Genomic DNA, 20022 nt, shown 5'->3' on the forward strand with positions numbered 1-20022 from the left:
TCAGCGGATTGGATACAGATGATGCTCGGGGTTTTCTGGAGGAGTGTCATCATAATCTCCATACTATGGGCGTAGCGGAGACGAGTGGGGTTTATTTTACTACATTCCAGCTTAGAGGAGCAGCCTATCAGTCGTGGCGTGCTTATGAGTTGAGTAGTCCGAGTGAGGTAGTTTTACTTACATGGACTCAGTTCTCGGACATGTTTTTGAGAGAGTATGTCCCTCAGAGCCTCAGGGACTCATTGCACGTGGAGTTTGAGCAGCTGCGTCAGGTTGCTATGACTGTGTCATAGTATGTAGTTCGCTTCAGTGATTTGGCCCGACATGCACCGGCCTTGGATGCCACAGTTCGAGAGAGGGTTCGACGGTTTATTTAGGGACCCCACCCAAGCATCCGGATTAGTATGGCCAGGGAGTTGGAGATGGATATTTCTTATCAGCAGGTTGTGAGTATCGCCAGGATATTAGAGGGCATGCTTGTCCGGGATAGAGAGGAGAGGGAGGCCAAAAGGTCTCGAGAGACTGGTTCTTATTCTGGTGCTCATGCCCCAGCAGCTCTCTATGGTAGGGGTTATGTGAGTTGCCCAGTCCTTTCAGCTCTTTCAGCCGCCAGTGGTATTCCGGTCCCTTCTAGGCCTCAGGAGCCTTATTATGCACCGCCGGTATCTAGTGTGCCTCCTTCACGGGGTGTTCCTAGCAGCTAGTCCAGCAGACCTGGCCTGAGCCAGTCAAAATAGCCACGTCCTCCCAGAGCTTGTTTTGAGTGTGGCGACACTCTCCATATGGTGAGGGATTGACCCAGAATTAGGATGGGTGCACCTCCACAGACTTCTCAAGCACCGCGTGCCCCACCGAGTCCTCAGGCCATGATTACAGCACCAGCTTCCATCCCACCTGCTCAGCCAGCTTGGGATGTAGGTCGGGGAGTTAGAGGTCACCCTAGAGGGGGAGGCCAAGCCAGATATTATGCCCTTCCTGCTCGTACAGAGTCAGTCGCTTTTGATTCTGTCATTACAGGTATTGTCCTGGTCTGTTATAGAGATGCGTCGGTATTATTTGACCCAAGCTCTAGATATTCTTATGTGTCCTCTTATTTTGCCCCGTATTTGGGCATGTCTCGGGATTCTTTGAGTTCCCCTGTTTATGTGTCTACTCCTATGGGAGATTCTCTTGTTGTGGACCGTGTGTATCGATCATGTTTGATTGCTCTTAGTGGTTTTGAGACCAGAGCCAATTTATTATTGCTCAGCATGGTAGACTTTGATATTATTTTGGGCATGGACTGGTTGTCGCCCCATTATGCTATTCTTGATTGTCACGCTAAGAATGTGACGCTGGCTATGCCAGGATTACCGCGATTAGAGTGGAGAGGTACCTTAGAGTATACTCCCAGCAGAGTTATTTCATTTCTTAAAGCTCAACGAATGGTTGAGAAGGGGTGTGACGCGTATCTAGCTTATGTGAGAGATGTCAGTATTGATACCCCTATAGTTGAGTCAGTCCCAGTAGTGAGGAAATTTCCAGATGTATTTCCAGCTGATCTTCCTAGCATGCCGCCCGACAGAGATATTGATTTTGGCATTGATTTGTTGCCGGACACTCAGCCCATCTCTATTCCTCTATATCGTATGGCTCCTTCTGAGTTGAAGGACTTGAAGGAGCAGTTATAGGAGTTTCTTGATAAGGGCTTCATTCTGCCCAGTGTGTCACCTTGGGGTGCTCCTGTCTTATTTGTAAAAAAGAAGGATGATTCTATACTAGGGTTGGCAAGTGGGCCGGTCCCGGGCCTAAACGGGCCAAATGGGCCGGTCCAAACGGTCCCGGCTGGTCCCAAATTAAACGGGCCAAACGGGCTTGGACCTAAACGGGCTTTTTGTATGGACCGGCCGGGGACCGGGACCGGGACCGTTTAGTCCCGGCCCGCAGGCTAAGGCAATGCTTTATAAATTTTATTATAGAATTGTGACCTAAATTTTATTTAACATCCTAAATTTTAATATTCAATATTTAATATCGAATATATATAATATATACATCTTATATATAGTATATAAGATGTATATATAGTATATCGATATAAGATGTATATATATATATAAGCTATATTCGATAAGCTATATATACATCTTATATACTATATATAAGATGTATATATAGTATAGTATATATATTAAATGTAGACCATTTGGTCCCGGGGTAAACGGTCCTGGGTCGCGGTCTAAACGGGCTAAGTGGGCTATAAGATGTATATATAGTATATAAGATGTATATAAGATATATATATAGTATATAAGATGTATATATAGTATATCGATATAAGATGTGTATATATATATATATATATATATATATATATATATTAAATGGCTATTTTATAAATAGACAACGACTATTTTTGACAGCCCAACGGCTATTTTTATTTTATTTTAAAAATAGCCGTTGGGACCGTTTGGCCCGCTAAGGGACCGGTCCGGTCCCGGGCCCTGGCGGGCTAAACGGTCCCGGGCCTGACGGGCCCAAATCATAGGATCGGCCCACGAGACCGCCCCAGGCCCGCTAAAACCGGGGCTAACGGTCCTGGCCCGTTTATCCCTTTTGGCCCGTTTGGCCCGCGGTTCCGGGGCGGTCCCGGGCCTGGACCGGCCCACTTGCCACCCTTATTCTATACAGATGTGTATTGATTACCTCCAGTTAAACAAAGTTACAGTAAAGAACAGGTATCCACTGCCTCGTATTGATGACTTATTTGATCAGTTACATGATGCCGGGGTGTTTTCCAAGATTGATTTACGTTCCAGCTATCATCAGTTGAAGATTCGGGAGCCAGACATCCCGAAGACTGCTTACAGGAGCAGATATGGTCACTATGAGTTTCTTGTTATGTCTTTTGGGCTGACCAATGCCCCAACAACTTTTATGCACTTTATGCACAGTGTGTTCCGGCCTTATGTTGACTCATTCGTCACTGTGTTTATTGACGACATTCTGGTGTACTCCCGGACTAGGGAAGATCATGAGCAGCACCTGAGGACTGTGCTTCAGACCTTGAGAGAAAAGAAGTTATATGCAAAATTTTCAAAGTGTGAGTTTTGGCTAGACTCGGTGGCATTCTTGGGTCATATAGTATCGAGTGATGAGATCCAGGTAAATCCGAAGAAAATTGAAGCAGTGCAGAGTTGGCCCAGACTGTTCTCAGCTATGGAGATTCGGGGTTTCCTTGGTTTGGCGGGGTATTACCGTCGGTTTGTTGAGGGATTTTAATCTATTGCAGCGCCTATGACCAGGATAACCCATAAGGGTGCTCCATTCAGGTGGACAGAGGAGTGTGAGGAGAGATTTCAGAAACTCAAGACAAGTTTGATTACAACCCCAGTATTGGTATTGCCTACAGGTTCGGGGTCTTATACTATATATTGTGATGCATCGCGTATTGGTCTTGGTGCGGTGTTGATGCAAGACGGTAGGGTGATTGCCTACGCGTCCAGACAACTGAAGGTGCATGAAAAGAACTATCATGTCCACGACCTTGAGTTAGCAGCTATTGTTCATGCCTTGAAGATTTGGCGGCATTATTTGTACGGTGTTCCTTGTGAGATTTACACCGATCATCGGAGTTTGCAGCATCTGTTCAAGCAAAAGGATCTTAACTTGCGTCAGGGGAGGTGGTTGGAGCTACTTAAGGACTATGATATCACCATTGTGCACCACCCGGGGAAGACCAATGTCGTGGCCGATGCTTTGAGTCACCGGGCAGAGAGTTTGGGGAGTTAAGCATATCTACCAGTAGCAAAAAGGCCATTGTCGTTGGATGTTCATGCCTTAGCCAACCAGTTTGTGAGATTGGATATTTCTTAGTCGAGTCGAGTATTGGCTTGTGTGGTTTCTCAGTCTTCTCTTTATGATCGAATCAGGGAGCGTCAGTATGATGACCCCCATATCCTTGTCCTTAAGGACACGGTCTAACACGGTAATGCTAAGAAGGTCACTATTGGGGATGATGGTGCATTGAGGATGCAGGGTAGGCTATGTGTGCCTAATGTGGACGGTTTGCGTGAGTCGATTCTCCAGGAGGCTCACAGTTCGCGGTACTCTATTCATCCGGGTGCCACAAAGATGTATCAGGACTTGAGGAAGCATTACTGGTGGAGGAGAATAAAGAAGTACATAATAGAATATGTAGCTCGGTGTCTGAATTGCCAGTGGGTAAAGTATGAGCATCAGTGGCCAGGTGGATTGCTTCAGACGTTAGAGATTTCGGAGTGGAAATGGGAGCGAATCACTATGGATTTTGTTGTTGGACTCCCACAGACTCAACGGAAATTTGATGTAGTTTGGGTGATTGTAGATAGGCTGACCAAGTTAGCTCATTTCATTCCTGTGATGACTACCTATTCTTCCGAGCAGCTAGCTCGAATCTACCTCCGTGAGATCGCCAGGCTTCATGGCGTACCGGTATCTATTATCTCTGACTGGGGTACGCAGTTTACATCATGGTTCTGGAGAGCTGTACAGCATGAGTTGGGTACTCGGGTTGAGTTGAGCACAACATTTCACCCTCAGACGGATAGACAGTTCGAGCGCACTATTTAGATACTGGAGGATATGCTCTGCGCTTGTGTGATAGATTTTGGGGGTGCTTGGGACCAGCTTTTGCCACTTGCAGAGTTTGCCTACAACATTTATCAGTGCAGTATTCAGATGGCACCGTATGAGGCTCTGTATGGTAGGCGGTGTCGGTCCCTAGTGGGTTGGTTCGAGCCGAGCGAGGCCAGATTATTGAGTACGGACTTGGTTCAGGATGCCTTGGAAAAGGTTAAGGTGATTCAGGGTAGACTTCGCACAGCCTAGTCCAGACAGAAGAGTTACGTAGACCGAAAGGTTCGCGATGTTGCATTCATGGTTGGAGAGCGGGTCTTGCTTCGGGTTTCGCCTATGAAAGGTGTTATGAGATTCGTAAAGAAGGGCAAGCTGAGCCCAATGTTCATTAGTCCTTTTGAGGTGTTGTGATGAGCTTGCCTTACCTCCCATCCTAGCAGGAGTTCATCTGGTATTCCACGTTTCTATGCTCCGGAAGTATCACGGTGATCCATCTCATGTATTGGATTTCAGCTCAGTCCAATTGGACAAGGATCTGTCTTATGTTGAGGAGCCAGTGGCTATTTTAGAAAGGTAGGTCAAAAAGCTAAGGACAAAGAACATTGCTTCTATGAAGGTTCAATGGAGGGGACAGCCGGTCGAGGAGGCGACATGGGAGACCGAGCAGGATATGCGCAGCCATTATCATCATCTTTTCACCACTTCAGGTATGTCTCCATGCTCGTTCGAGCACGAACGATTGTTTTACGAGGGGAGGATGTAACGACCTGGCCAGTCATTTTGAGTGTATTAGCCTCGATCCCCTATTTACTGTTTCCCCTGTACCTTTTTCTGCTTATATGACTTTCCAAGAGGATTTTGTTTTTGGGTTTCGGAGTGTTTTGGGACACTTAGTCCCTAAAATGGGAGATTAAGTCTTAGGATTTTGACCGTAGTTGGAACTGTGTGAAGACGACTCCAAAATGGAGTTTTGTCGGTTCTGTTAGCTCCGTTGGGTGATTTTTGACTTAGAAGCGTGTCCGGATTGTGTTTTGGAGGTCCGTAGCTTATTTAGGCCTGAAATGGCGAAAAGTCAAATTTTTGGAGATTTTGACTGGTAGTGGACTTTTTAATATCGGAGTCGGATTCCAATTTCGGAAGTCGGAGTAGGTTTGTAATGTCGAATATGACATGTGGGCAAAATCTGAAGTCAATTGGACGTGATTTGATAGGTTTCGGCATCAGTTGTAGAAGTTTAAAGTTTCAAATTCATTAAGTTTGAATCGGAGGGTGATTTGTGTTTTTAGCATTGTTTGATGTGATTTGAGGGCTTGAATAAGTTTGTTTGGTGTTTTAGTACTTGTTGGTATGTTTGGTTGAGGTCCCGGGAGCCTCGGGTGTATTTCGGATGCTTAACGGATTGAATTTGGACTTAGGCTAGTTGCTGAAGATTTTCTGGTTTCTTTTATTTTTGCACCTGCGGAGGGGAGACCGCAGGTGCGGGATCGCATGTGCGAAGGAGGAGCCGCAGATGCGACCAAGAAGGAGTTGGGCAGGAACCACAGGTGCGAAGATTTTTCCGCACCTGCGAGAGTCGCAGATGCGGGCAGCTGGGCACAGGTGCGAGGGGAAGCCGTATGTGCGATGCATTTCCGCACCTGCGATAGTCGTAGATGCGGTCGCATAGCTGCAGGAGCGAAACCTGGGATTCTAAGTGGAACCCGCACCTGCGATGGAATTTCCGCAGGTGCAGCATCGCAGATGTGACAGAGAGTCTGCAGGTGCGAGATTTCTGGACAGAACACTTAAATGCAAAGGTTCGTGATTTTTGCTCATTTTCAACATTTTAAACTCGAGTTTGGCAATATCTTGGGAGCATTTTGATGGGTTTCTTGAGGTAAGTCCCTTGTGCTTATTTTTACTCAATAATCTTTCTTCCCCATTTATTTTCTCACCTAGTTAGTGTGTATTTAAGGTGAAAATTGGGAGTTGGAGGCTAGGAATTTGAAGAATTTGATTTGGGGGTTTGAGTGGTCATTTGAGGTCGAATTATGATAAATTTGGTATGGTTAGACTTTTGAGTGAATGGGCTTTCAGATTTTGTGATTTTTTCCCAATTCTGAGACGTGCGCCCGGGTCGATGTTTTAGGGTGAATTTTGGAATTTTTGTTAAAGTATTGATTTCATTAATTAGATGAGCCTATTATAGTTGTATTTATGATATGCAATTATTTTTGGCTAGATTTGGGCCATTCGGAGTCGGATATTCGTGAAAAAGCATTGTTACTGATTGATTGAGCTTGGTTCGAGGTAAGTGGCTTGCCTAACCTTATATGGGGGAACTCCCCTAAGGATTTGGTACTGTTTTGATATATGAGCGATGTGTACGTGAAATGACGAGTGCGTACACGTGCTATTGTTGCAAACCTTCGTTTTCATTAAGTAAAATACATGTCTTCCTTTAAATGAGCTACACTAGCATATGAATTTATCATGTTTAGTCTAGAACAACATGTCTACGTGTCTTAATTGCTTATATGAACTCTGTGCAGCTTGCTTAGTGAATTTTCGGCCTTTTCCTTGACTGGTATTTATTATAAATCATAAGATTTCTTGATGTAGTTGTATTTCTATGGTTTGCATTGCATATTTACTTTGGGACTACGAAACGGTATTCCGGTGGATCCCCCTGCTCTGCATATTTACTTTGGAACTACGGAACGATATTTCGGTAGACCCCCCCCCTCTGTTTTGCATATTTACTTTGGGACTACGGAACGGTATTCCAGTAGATCCCCTATGTTTTGCATATTTACTTTGGGACTACGAAACAGTATTCCGGTAGAGCCCCCTATTTTGCATATTTATTTTGGGACTACGAAACGGTATTCCGGTAGATCTCCCATGTTTTGCACATTTACGTTTGGGACTACGGGACGGTATCCTAGGAGATGCCCTGCTGTTATTTTCTGTGTACTGAGCTGTTGACTTGCTATGATTTCATTCTTGTTAAATTTCAGTACTTACTTCATTTTATTATATCATCTGTCTTGTTATTATATCCCAGTAGGGCCCGGACCTGACCTCGTCACTACTCTACCGAGGTTAGGCTTGGCACTTACTGGGTACCGTTGTGGTGTACTCATGCTACTCTTCTGCACATATTTTGTGTGCAGATCCAGGTACTTCTTATCAGCCCCGCTACTAGCTGAGAGTGCTTGCTGCTGTACGGAGACTTCAAGGTACATCTGTCGCGTCCGCAGATATCGGAGTCCCCCTCTATTCCCTCATATGTCATTTACCTTCCCTACTTCTGCTATTAGACTCTGGTGTATAGAGATACTAGTTTCCTTTTGTAGCTTGTGACTTATGATGTTTCGGATTTTGGGAATATTGTGTATTACTTTTGTGATGGCTATTGTACATGCCAAGCGGCATTGTTACCAGTCATTTAGTTACCTGTTGCAGATAGTTGTTAAGTTTTACGTCCATTTTTGTTATTTCCGCATTTTGTTAGGCTTACATAGTCGTAGAGACTAGGTGTCTTCACGACGTCTTACGGAGGGAGAATTGGGTCGTGACAGAGAGGACATGTAGAAAGGAGAGTACGATAAGAACGACAAGCAAAAAAATTCACCGAATAACCTTTTTCCGAAAAGCAACAATAATGCAACCAATTAAATCAACAATCCGGAAATCAAGTAAAGCAATGAAATCAACAATGGCACAACATCACCCTTCTGCTTTTACTCTTGTCCTTACCATGTAATATCATAAATGAAATGGCACGGCATCACCCTTCGTGTTTTTACTCTCAACCTCACATGATGTGATAAATGATAACAAGCAATCAAATGCACGGCATCACCCTTCATGCTTTAATCCTCAAAATTTCTCAAATAAATGATATTGTATACAAATAAGGCACGACAACACCCTTTGTTCTTTTCACTCTTCCTCACCAAGCAACAACATTAATCCAAAATAACAAAACAAGGTGGGAAGAAATTTCACTTTAATCATAGTGTAATGTAATTCAACTCAACTTTTAAAATCCCAACAACTTCAAAATAAATAATAGATATGAATGTGAACAATTAAAGAAGTAATAGTTTAACTACAACATGGAAAGCACAGTCATTGAAACAATATAATACAATAAAATAATGTCCACCTGCATGCTTTAACCAAATGACAATGCATATATACGCATCACCTTACATATATGTCGTCCCCACACATAATTCACATAGCAAATAGACCAACAAGTCCTAATTCCCTTAGGTCAAGATTAACCACGACACATAGCTTACTCCGCAATCAAATCAATGCTCAACCGCGAATTGTCTTTTATAATTAGCCTCCAAACCAATCAAATCTAACCAAATATAGTTCAAATAATTCAAAATAGGCTTTAGAAACTACCCACGAGTGAAAAAGATTCAATCTTTAATGAGTTTGGAAAAAGTCAACAAAAGTTAACCCTAGGCCTTCTTGGTAAACTCGAGATTCGAACCAAAACCCAATTACTCATTAACCCCGAGCCTGGTTATGTGATTTGTTTCGAAATCCGTCCTCAATTTGAGGTCTAAATCTCAATTTTAAAAAATCCCTAATTTCTACCATGAAAAATCTTAGATTAAAGGTTAAAATTAATGGGTGTTTATGAAAATATAACAAAACAAATTAAATTTTACTAACCAATGAATTAGGGATGAAAAACCTCTTCAAAATTGCCTCTAGGCCGAGCTCTAACTTCAAAACGGTGAAAAATGGTGAAAATGGTGAAAATACCGACTTTCAACTATTTTAATACATGGGCGTCAAGGTTCGTCACATTCGTGAAGCACCAGACACGGTCACAAAGAGCAGCGGCCAAATGGCCTTCGCGTTCGCAAAGGCTTAAGTTTCCACCGGCCTTCGCGTTCGCGAACAGAGGTCTGCGTTCGCGGAGAGTAACTATCTACCCTCCTCACCCAATGAATCGCGTTCGCGCAGGGTGAGCCCCCCTCCGCTTCGCGTTCACGACCCAGCCCCCGCCTTTGCGAAGAACAATCAGCCCCAGCCCCAAACTTCTCCTTCACGAACGAGAGAGAAGCTTCGCGATCACGAAGCACAATGCATCAGTCACCATAAACAGCTGAAAACCTGCAATCTCTTAAGTCCAAAATGATCTGACGCTAATCATAAACTCACTCGAGCCCCTCGGGGTCCAAACCAAACATGCACACAAATGTAATAATATCATACGAACTCGCTCACGTGATCAAAATACCAAAATAATATCTAGAACTATGAATCGAACGTCAAATGCATTAAATTTCAAAAATAACTTAAGAACCTCTAAAATCACAACCAAGTGGCTGAATCCTATCAAATCAAGTCCGATTTGCAAAAATTTTTGTAGACAAGTTTCAAATAGCAAACGGACATATTCCAAGTTCCGAAACCAAAATCCCAACCTGATAGATAAAAAGTCAACCTGCGGTCAAACCTAAGATGTTTCCAAACTTTCAAATTGCTAACTTTCGGTAAAATAAGCCAAATCAACCTACGGACCTCCGAATTCAATTCAGGGCATACACCTAAGTCCAAAATCGGAATACAGACCTACCAGAATCGTCAAAGCACTGATCCAGGGTCATTTACATAAAATATTGACTGTAGTCAACTCAAGTTGTTTTTAAAGCAAAAAATTATATTTTCTTCAAATTTTTACGTAAAATATTTTCGAAAATCACGGACTGCGTACGCAAATCAAGAAATATCATATAAAACTAATAGAGGTCTCAGAACATGAAAAAAGGGTTAGTACTCAAAACATCCTACCGGATCGTCACAATAATCGAAACCTACCCTAAAACATCATCAAAGTATTACTTACTATAACGACATAACTAGTCGAGTATTGTCACGACCAAAAATCCCACTGTGAGGGTCGTGATGGAACCTAGTACCTAGGACTACGTAAGCCTATCACATCACAATACCAATCAGAATATAGCAACTTTAGAATTTAACAAAAACTGCAAAATATAAATACACTGCCAAACATAAATACAATAAGCAACTTCCCAAGGCTCGATAATACGGAGTCATACGCTCTACATAGAGTGTACATAAAGTCTCAAAAATACATATTTTTTTGGAAGACATAAATAGTAGAAAAGAAAATAGAATGGGGACTCTGAGGCCTGCGAACAGAACATCAGGTATGCCTTTGAAGTCTCCAACCACTCGACACCACTTTTTAACGACCCGCGTGATCTAAGGTATCTGGATCTTCACAAAAAATATGTAGAAGCATCGTATGAGTATACCACAGTCGGTACCCAGTAAATATCAAGACTAACCTCGGTAGATTAGTGACGAGGTTCAAGTCAAGACCCTCACTAGTCAAATAACCTGTGCAAAAATATCAAAGACTAGCAACGTGAAGAATAATAGGAAGCAATAACGGTAATATTATCAGAACAAGTGATAGCAATTTAATATAGATAAGGCTCAGTTTCAATAACAAGTCATCCAATAGAACCGTACACATATGGCACTTCGTGCCTAGATTGCCAATCACCCTCGCATGGCAAGGACCTCGTGCTCAGCATAAGTCACACCACACAGCAAGGACCTCGTGCCACTTCATAAATTACAACGTACAACAAAGAGCTCGTGCCACAATATAAATCTGATTTCATATCAATTTACCCATAACATGTTCCAAAGACCTATCAAGAATCAAATAATGTAATGCATAATAACAACTTTCTTTTTATTTCAATCCCTTACGCTACCAACAACTCCAAAGAATATGAAATAGCAACTCCACGTAGGTGAATCCATCTTGACAACTGAAATATCAAGTAATAACAGAGGCATAGATTGACATGTTATAAATCACACAACAAATTATGTATAATTTCACAACACACACAAAGAAGTCATAAGCATAAACAAGAATACCCCACTTTCACCACCACACAAATATCATCAATAAACGCCCCTAGGCTATGACATATCATCCCCACATAGTCACCCTTATCTCACCGCGTGTGCAACAGTAAAGTAAATGTCTGCCTTGTCTCGCCACACTCGTATTAACAAGTTATCCCGCCTTGCCTCGCCATATGTGCAGACCCACATATATAGCCTGCCTTGTCTCGCCACATGTGCAATATCAATAATAATAATAATAATAATAATAATAATAATAATAATAATAATAATACTAATAATAATAATAATAATAATAATAATAATAATAATAATAATAATAATAATAATAAAACAATCCTATCCACATGTGTCATAATCATAACAACAATATATGCCAACAATTGTCACCAAGACATAAATCCACATTTAGCCAATGCAGTGCACAAGGTCAATTCAATAAGGAAATGTGGAATGTATGTTCAACATATAAGCACGAAAACTAACTCAAATTAGCAACAATCTCACAAACGCCCAACTTGGCCAATTAAGGAATTACAATCCTAAGACATGATCGCTAGCATCTAACATAAACTCAAGTAAACAACCTAATTGAAAAAACATAGTGCAAAGATCTCTCAATCAAAACAAGGCAATAAGAGCAACCTCGGGTCAAATCCGATCAAAAATCACACATACGACTGGGTACACACTCGTCACCTCGTGTACACGTCGTTCACACATCACACACATAAGCAATTAAAACAAATCCTAAGGGATAATTCTCCCACATAAAATTAGGCAAGATACTACCTCAATTAGCCACAATCAATACACTAAAATGCTTTTCCTTTAAAATTTACCTTCGTTCGGCCCAAATCTAGCCAAAAATAACTTAATAACATCAAACAATGAAAGAGAATTCAATTTCAATTAATAAAGTTAAGCTTTTTACACATTTTCCAAAAGGCCAACAAAAGTCAATCTCTAGCCCGCCAGGTCAAAACCCAAGTCAAAGGGTACATCTCGACTGTCCATAAACCCATGAGTCCATATATGTGTTTGGTAGTAAACTCCGAGTCCAAATCGACTCTCAAATCTCAAATTTTCTATTTTCAAAACATAGTAAAAAATTCCCAAATATTCCATACAAATCGCATTATTTTTATGTTAAATTCCATAAAAGATTAAGTTAAAAGATTGAAATTGAGTCTAAATCACTTACCCAATAGCTAGATGTAAAAATCCCCTCTAAAAATCGCCTCCTACCATGTCTAGGGTTCAAAATATGATAAAACGAGACTAAGTCCTGAAATCCCATCATTTTGTTTAGCTACAGCTGTCGCAAATGCGACCCCTTGCAAATGTGAGAAAGACAACGGAAAAGCGACTGTTGAGCAGCCCTGAGAATGTCATAAATGCTACCCAAACTTCGCATTTGCTAAGTCTAGCCCTTTCGCAAAAGTGGCCAATTGGTCACAAAAGTGACCTGTCCCCTCATTGCATTTGCGAGGCTGGCTTCGCAAATGTGAAGCCTGCCACCCACTGTCCCCTTCGTAAATACGATATGCATTTGGAAAATGCGGCATTCACAAATGCGAACTGGTGCTCGTATTTGCAATAACTGCATTAGTTGCACACCATCAAATATGAATCAAGTCCAAACCATTCTGATACAAGTCCGAAACTCACCTAAGCCCCCGGGGATCCACACAAAACATCCACACAAGTCTAGAAACATCACATGAACTTGCTCACAAGCTATAAACTCTAAAATAATATCCAGAACCACAAATCGAACACCAAAATGCATGGAAATTATAATGAAGCTCAAGAATCGCTAAAATCACAACCAAGCGTCTGATTCATACCAAACCAACTCAGAATGACACCAAACTTTACATACAAGTTCCAAATGACAAAATGGACCTATTCCAAATCTGAAACTAAAATCCGAACTTGATAGCCACAAAGTCAACCCATGGTCAAACTTAGAAAATTTCTAAACCTTCAAATTGCCAACTCTCGGCAAAAGGATCCAAATCAACCTAGGAACCTTCAAATCCACTTCTGGACATGCGCCTAAGTAAATCACCATACGAACCTGTTGAAACTATCAAAATACTATTCCAAGGTCATTTTCACAAAAGCCAAACCTCGGTCAATATTTCCAACTTAAGCTTCCAAACTAAGAACCAAATATTCAGAATCAATCCAAAACCTTCGCGGAACCAAACCAACCATCCCCACAAGGCACATAAACACAAATACATATACGCAAAGATTCTAAATGAAAAATAGAGCTCAATTACACAAAACGGTTGGTTAGGTCGGTACATTCTCCCCCACTTAAACAAACATTCATCCTCGAACGAGCCAAGAGACGCTCCAGAACCATCAAGTCACTATATAAACTCACCACACACATAGCTATGGGTGATATGACATCACCACAATCCATATAAGCCCATCAATACCATCTCGACTGAAGAATATTCCTTCCACCTTAACTGATAAGCCTTAGAACTAAATTTCTACATCCAGACCTCCTCCTAAGACCCAATTCTCTCATATACATCTGTATCGACCCCAACCAGCTGCAACATATCCTAATACCTTCACAAGGCATAACCACACATTGTAACTCATCACTCATATGCCCATAACAATATCTCTAACCACAATAGCTGCCCATTACTAAATCTGGTACTGATAAATAGCCTCATATCATTAATACCATGTTCCAAACCTTCACAATACTGCTAATGATGTAAGAAACATTTTGAAACTCATAACGACTCACCCAACCAACAAGTCGTAGGTTTCTCTCACCCAAAATGAACCAACACCAAGCTCCAAACTGATCAACAACATTTTTATCTAGACATACCTTATCCAAGTCCCATCTCACAAATTCCAGGTCCAATGATCTCATCTCATCCAATACAAGCTATTCGACCCACAAGCCACACTAAGCACCACCTAGTCACACACATCACAATTCGTACCCAACAAGCAACAACTTGAATGCAATTGAAGATGGAAAGAGAAGCATATGAGAGAACTATCCAACAAGTCCAGCAGGTACAACTTCCCTTCGGCACCATGCTAGGAATCCATCCCATAAGGAAGAAGCTAAATACATGAAATAACCAAAAAGGATCTCATCCTAACATAACCCCACCGCGACACGTGCCCAAACATATTGATCCATATGAAAACACGAGGATCCCATGCTCCACTTGAATCATGAGTAGGATAAGTATCCCATCAACCGAAACCTTTCACTAACTCAATCCCTTATATTGAAACCACAATACACAACGGACTCCCCATTCCTATAGAGTACCTCAACCGCAAGTCGTGGCCAACTCATCCCAAACTCACATCCAAAATCTACCATATTACGTAATAGAAGGTCAATCCTAGTCTCAAGAACCCCAACAATGATCCAACAAGAATGATAGACATGGTCCACCACAATAAAATCCCCAACGGGCATAGACACATAAGCAAAGGTACTTATGAATCACGAGGCATATCCAAACATGAAGCAAAATAGGATGACACATAAAAATAAATAGGACCTGGATCAAATAAAACAAAGCATCTCTATAACAAACCGGAATAACACCTATAATGAAATCATATGGTGCAGAGGCATAAGCCCTACCAAGGTAAGCATAACAACGGGCCTCGCCTTCCCATCTAGGATGCCCTCTACCCATTTGTCCCCCATATCTAGCTGGCTATGTATATGTAGCAGCAACCGGAGCGGAAACCATAGCCTGAGTACTCTGTTGAGGTATACCTGCCCGGAGTCTGGGATAATTACTCACCATGTGCCTGATATCCCCACACTCAAAGCAATCTATTTGCTGACGTGGCTGTGGGAACTGTCTGGAACAAGTTCTTAGGGACCCATGGATAACTGGAGCACCACGTGAAGCCTGAAGTGCAAACTGAACTGGCTAACCAACAAAAACTCTACCTTAACGCGGCCAGCCCCCAAAATAGGGACCAGTAGATCCTCCAGGTTCACGAGGCTTCTTAGCCTCCCTTTTTCTCTCTCTCTAGATTGTGGATACACTCCAACCTCTTAGCAATCTCCACAATCTGATAAAATGGAACCCGTGCCATCCCAAAACTGAGACCATAATCGAGTCCCTCAATAAATCTGTGGACTCTCTCTTAAACAGTGGAAACCAAAGCAAGTGAATGATGATACAACTCAACAAACCTCATAGCATACTCGGACACAGTCATAGTCCCCTGACACAACTGCTCAAACTCGATGTGCAATGCATCCCTAAGGGTCTGTGTAATGAACTCTCTCAAAAATAGATTAGTGAACTGAGTCCAAGTAAGTGGTATTGTGCCAGCTGGCCTACTCTCCTAATAAGTCTACCACAACCTATATGCCGGCCCTGTCAGCTAGAAAGTAGTAAGGGAGACTCCCGCTCAACTCCACTATGCCCATAGTGTGCAGAATAAGGTGACGCTAGTCTAGAAAACCATGTGCATCTTCAGAATCTGCGCCACTGAAAGTGGGAGAAATGTACCTCTTGAACCTTTCTAACCTCTTCTTCTCCTCATCTGACGTGACTGGCCTGACCTTAGGCTGAACTGTAATCACGGGTTGCACCGGTATGACACCCAGAGCCTGGCCAACATGAGTTCGCTACTCTAGAGTATGTGTGGTAGGAGTCTGGACCCCTTCCCCAGCCTCAGAAGTAGCTGGTGCAACTAGGATCAGTCCCTTCTGAGCCAAGGTTCCAAACATGCTCAGAATGTGCGATAAAGTCTTCAGAAGTCAAGGGGTAGCAATTGGCGCCTCGGGTGCCTGCTCCCAATTGGAGTTTCTGGTGGCTCCTTAGCTGCTGCTTTGGCAGGTGCTCTAGTTGTAGCACGTGCCCTTCCTCGGCCTCTACCTTTGCCCCGACCCCTAGAAACACCAACCCTAGGGGTAGTAAAATCAGTAATTGCAACTCGTATCCTCATTATTTACAAGGGAATAGAAAGAAAGGCTCAACTGATCCGAAAGAAATGAAGTTTCCTAATAGTTTCATAGCCTCTCGAAGATAAGTACAGACGTCTTTGTACCAATCCGAAAGGCTCTGCTAAACTTACTTATAACTCGTGGAATCTATGAATATAGAGCTCTGATACTAACTTGTAATGACCCAAAATCCCACCGTGAGGGTCGTGATTGCACCTAGTACCTAGGAATAGGTAAGCCTATCACATCACGATACCAATCAGAATATAACAACTTTAGAATTTAACAAAAAGCTACGAAATAAAAATACACTATCAAACACGAATACAATAAGCAACTTCCAAAAGTCCGATAATACGGAGTCATAAGCTCTACATAGAGTGTACATGAAGTCTAAAAAATACATCTCTATTTGGAAGACATAAATGGTAGAAAAGAAAATAGAATGGGGACTCCGAGGCCTGCGAATGGAACAACATGTATACCTTAAAGTCTCCAACAACAAGTCACCACTCTCTAATGACCGGTGTGTTCTAAGGTACCTGGATCTGCACAAAGAATGTATAGAAGTGTAGTATTAGTACACCACAGTCGGTACCTAGTAAGTATCAAGACTAACCTCAGTGGAATAGTGACGAGGTTCAAGTCAAGATACTCACTAGTCAAATAACTTGTTCAAATATATCAAAGACTAGCAATGGGAAGAATAACAGGAAGCAATAACGGTAATCTTATTAGAATAAGTGATGGAAATTTAATACATATAAGGCTCAGTTTCAACAACAAGTCATCCAATAAATCCGTACACATATAGCACTTCCTACCACATTGTCAATCACCTTGCATGGTAAGGACCTTGTGCCACAGCATAAGTCACACCGCACAGCAAAGACCGCGTACCACATCATAAGTCACATCGCATGACAAAGACCTCATGCCACAGTATAAATTTGATTTCGTATCAATTACCTATATCACGTTCCAGAGAACTATCAAGATTCAAATAAAGTAATGCATAATAATAACTTTATTTTTATTTAAATCATTGGCCAAGACTCAAATTGATTATCTACTCCTCCAGAAGTGCGATAAGAGTTTGTGCATGGATTGCAAGGTTATACCAAGCCAGAATCTCATGAATCAGTAGAGATTATTGGTGATGGACTTAGAGATCGTGAGGAAGATGAGGAAGAGGGCCGTGTATGGTTGACCCAGGATCAGGTGGGGTGCTTTGACTAGTTACAAAGCATAGGAGGTTGGGGGACGTTGTTGGCTGCGGGAGCCTGGAATAGCGGTAGGGACGCGAGTTGTATGTGGACCACAACAGTGGAGTGTATTAGAGTAGCTGTGAGAGAAGTGTTAAGGGTCTCAAAGGGTTTCACTAGCGGCTACAAAGGTGACTGGTGTTGGAGTGATGAGGTACAAGAGAAAGTGGAAGCCAAGCAAATGGCGTACTTGACATTTAAAGAGAGCATGGACGAGAAGGCGAAGAGGATGAACAGGGAGGGGAATAGGAGGGCTAGGAAGGAGGAAAAGTTAGCGGTTACTGCGGCTAAGACTGCAACATTTGGGAGTTTGTATGAAGAGCTTGGGGCCAAAGGTGGGGACAAGAAGCTATACAGGCTAGCCAAGGTGAGAGAAAGGAAGGCTCGTGGTCTGGATCAAGTTAAGTGTATCAAATATGAGGAAGGTAGGGTATTGATAGAAGAGGCTCAGATTAGACGAAGATGATAGACATATTTCCATAAACTCCTGAACGAAGAGGGTGATAGGGACATTGTGTTGGGTGACTTGGAGCACTCCGAGATACGCTAGGATTTCGAGTATTCTAGGCGCATAAGAGTAGAGGAGGTCGAGGGGGCTATGCGTAAGATATACAGGGGTAGAGCTACCGGACCAGATAAAATACTTGTGGAATTTTGGAAGAATGCGGTTAAGGCAGGTTTGGGGTGGCTCACAAGGTTGTTCAATATCATTTTTGGGACGAAGAAGATGCCTAATGATTGGAAGTGGAGTACGATGATTCCTCTGTATAAAAACAAGGGTGATATCCAATTTTGCAATAATTATAGGGCGATTAAGCTACTTAGCCGTATGATGAAAGTTTGGGAGGGTGGTTAAAGTGAGGGTAAGGATAAGTGTGTCCATTTCTGAGAACCAGTTCGGTTTCATGCCAGGGTGTTCAACTGTGGAAGCCATTCACATTGAAATGAGATTGGTGGAGTGGTATAGGGAGATGAAGAAGGACTTGAACATGTTGTCACGCCCTATTTTCTCGCGAAAGCGGGCTTTGACATGTGACAACTCTTTTAAAGGAGGTATTAAAAGAGAAGAGTCGCCACCTAATGATTTTCAAGGTGCATTAGGGCACCTAGTTGCAAATAACTCTGTTTGACTAGTCAACGCCACCAAAGATTGGGTAAGGGATTAATACCTCAAAGAGAAGGTGTTAGGCACTCTTCTAGGTCCACAACTGTGGGTCCCGGCCAAACTTTGGACCATGTCGATTATACAATTAGGCTAGGCGATCAAATAAATAGAAGGGAAGTTCAGAGGTTGTAGAGTCTTATTAAAACATATGAGAATCGATATAAGTCTTAATGACTACAAGGATACAACTACATTGGTCTACATTAAATGACTAAATATAGATAACAAGTACATAAATAATACTTTGCAACTCCCTTAAAGTAGAGGTTGTTCGTATTATTCAGCACGCACAGACTATAATCTCCTACTATCCGATTTTATGTTGAAGTTCTTTACTTAAAAGCGTTCTAATTCAATTCTAAGTCGTACCCTATGCATGCTTTACCCGTCCCATGCCTATGGTCCAAGAGGCTTTGAACCTACTATAAGGTGGTTCTAGACTTTACTTAGGTTGCTCAAAATGATAAAACTATGTGACATGCAAAATAGATAGGACTGTATATAATTGCAATAAAATGCTCAAGTAACCTCCACACATAAGCATGAAAGCACGCAAACAGATTTCTGGTTATGCAATAGACGACATTAAGACGTGTTAGAATCGTTAAGTATTATAGGCATGATTTCTATGTTATTCTGGATTTCGGTATTATATAGGCAGTGCTATAATTTCTGGACTAACATATAGGTAAATTAGAGCATTACAGGTCCTATAGACATGATATCTAATCATTTGCGTAATAAGATTGTGAAAACAATCCCACAATTCTAAATTACTAATGCTGATTTTATAGATATGCATCTTAGGCAGGTGATAGTACACTATAGGCATAATCTCTAATGGTCACATAATTAGGCAGTGAAGTCATTTGAAAACACAAGATTGGTAGCGTCAATAAAGATCCTATGGGCAGGATTTCTAACAATTGACAATTGGACTTGATTTTTAAACACTTTATCCCTATAGGCATGCTATCTAAATGAAGCAGTACAAAAGCAACATGAAGCAATTGATTACTTAGTTAAGACCCTATAGTCATGGTATCTAGATAAGTAAAGGTATTGCATTGTTGTATCCTATAGGCATG

At 41.8% G+C, this 20022-nt stretch overlaps 1 protein-coding gene across 1 annotated transcript; it reads left to right on the forward strand.

Moving 5' to 3' along the window:
- Positions 1-17815: 17815 nt before the first annotated feature.
- On the forward strand, positions 17816-18235 carry LOC142168900 (uncharacterized). The gene has a single exon (XM_075230073.1). It carries the CDS (start codon positions 17816-17818, stop codon positions 18233-18235), a length of 420 nt encoding a protein of 139 aa, XP_075086174.1.
- Positions 18236-20022: the final 1787 nt, after the last annotated feature.

This window comes from Nicotiana tabacum, chromosome 14 (assembly GCF_000715075.1).
Source record: "Nicotiana tabacum cultivar K326 chromosome 14, ASM71507v2, whole genome shotgun sequence".
Lineage (NCBI taxonomy): Eukaryota > Viridiplantae > Streptophyta > Magnoliopsida > Solanales > Solanaceae > Nicotiana > Nicotiana tabacum.

Excerpts from the sequence above, each read along its gene's own strand:
- LOC142168900 (XM_075230073.1), top strand. The coding sequence starts at position 17,816 with ATGTGGACCACAACAGTGGAGTGTATTAGAGTAGCTGTGAGAGAAGTG.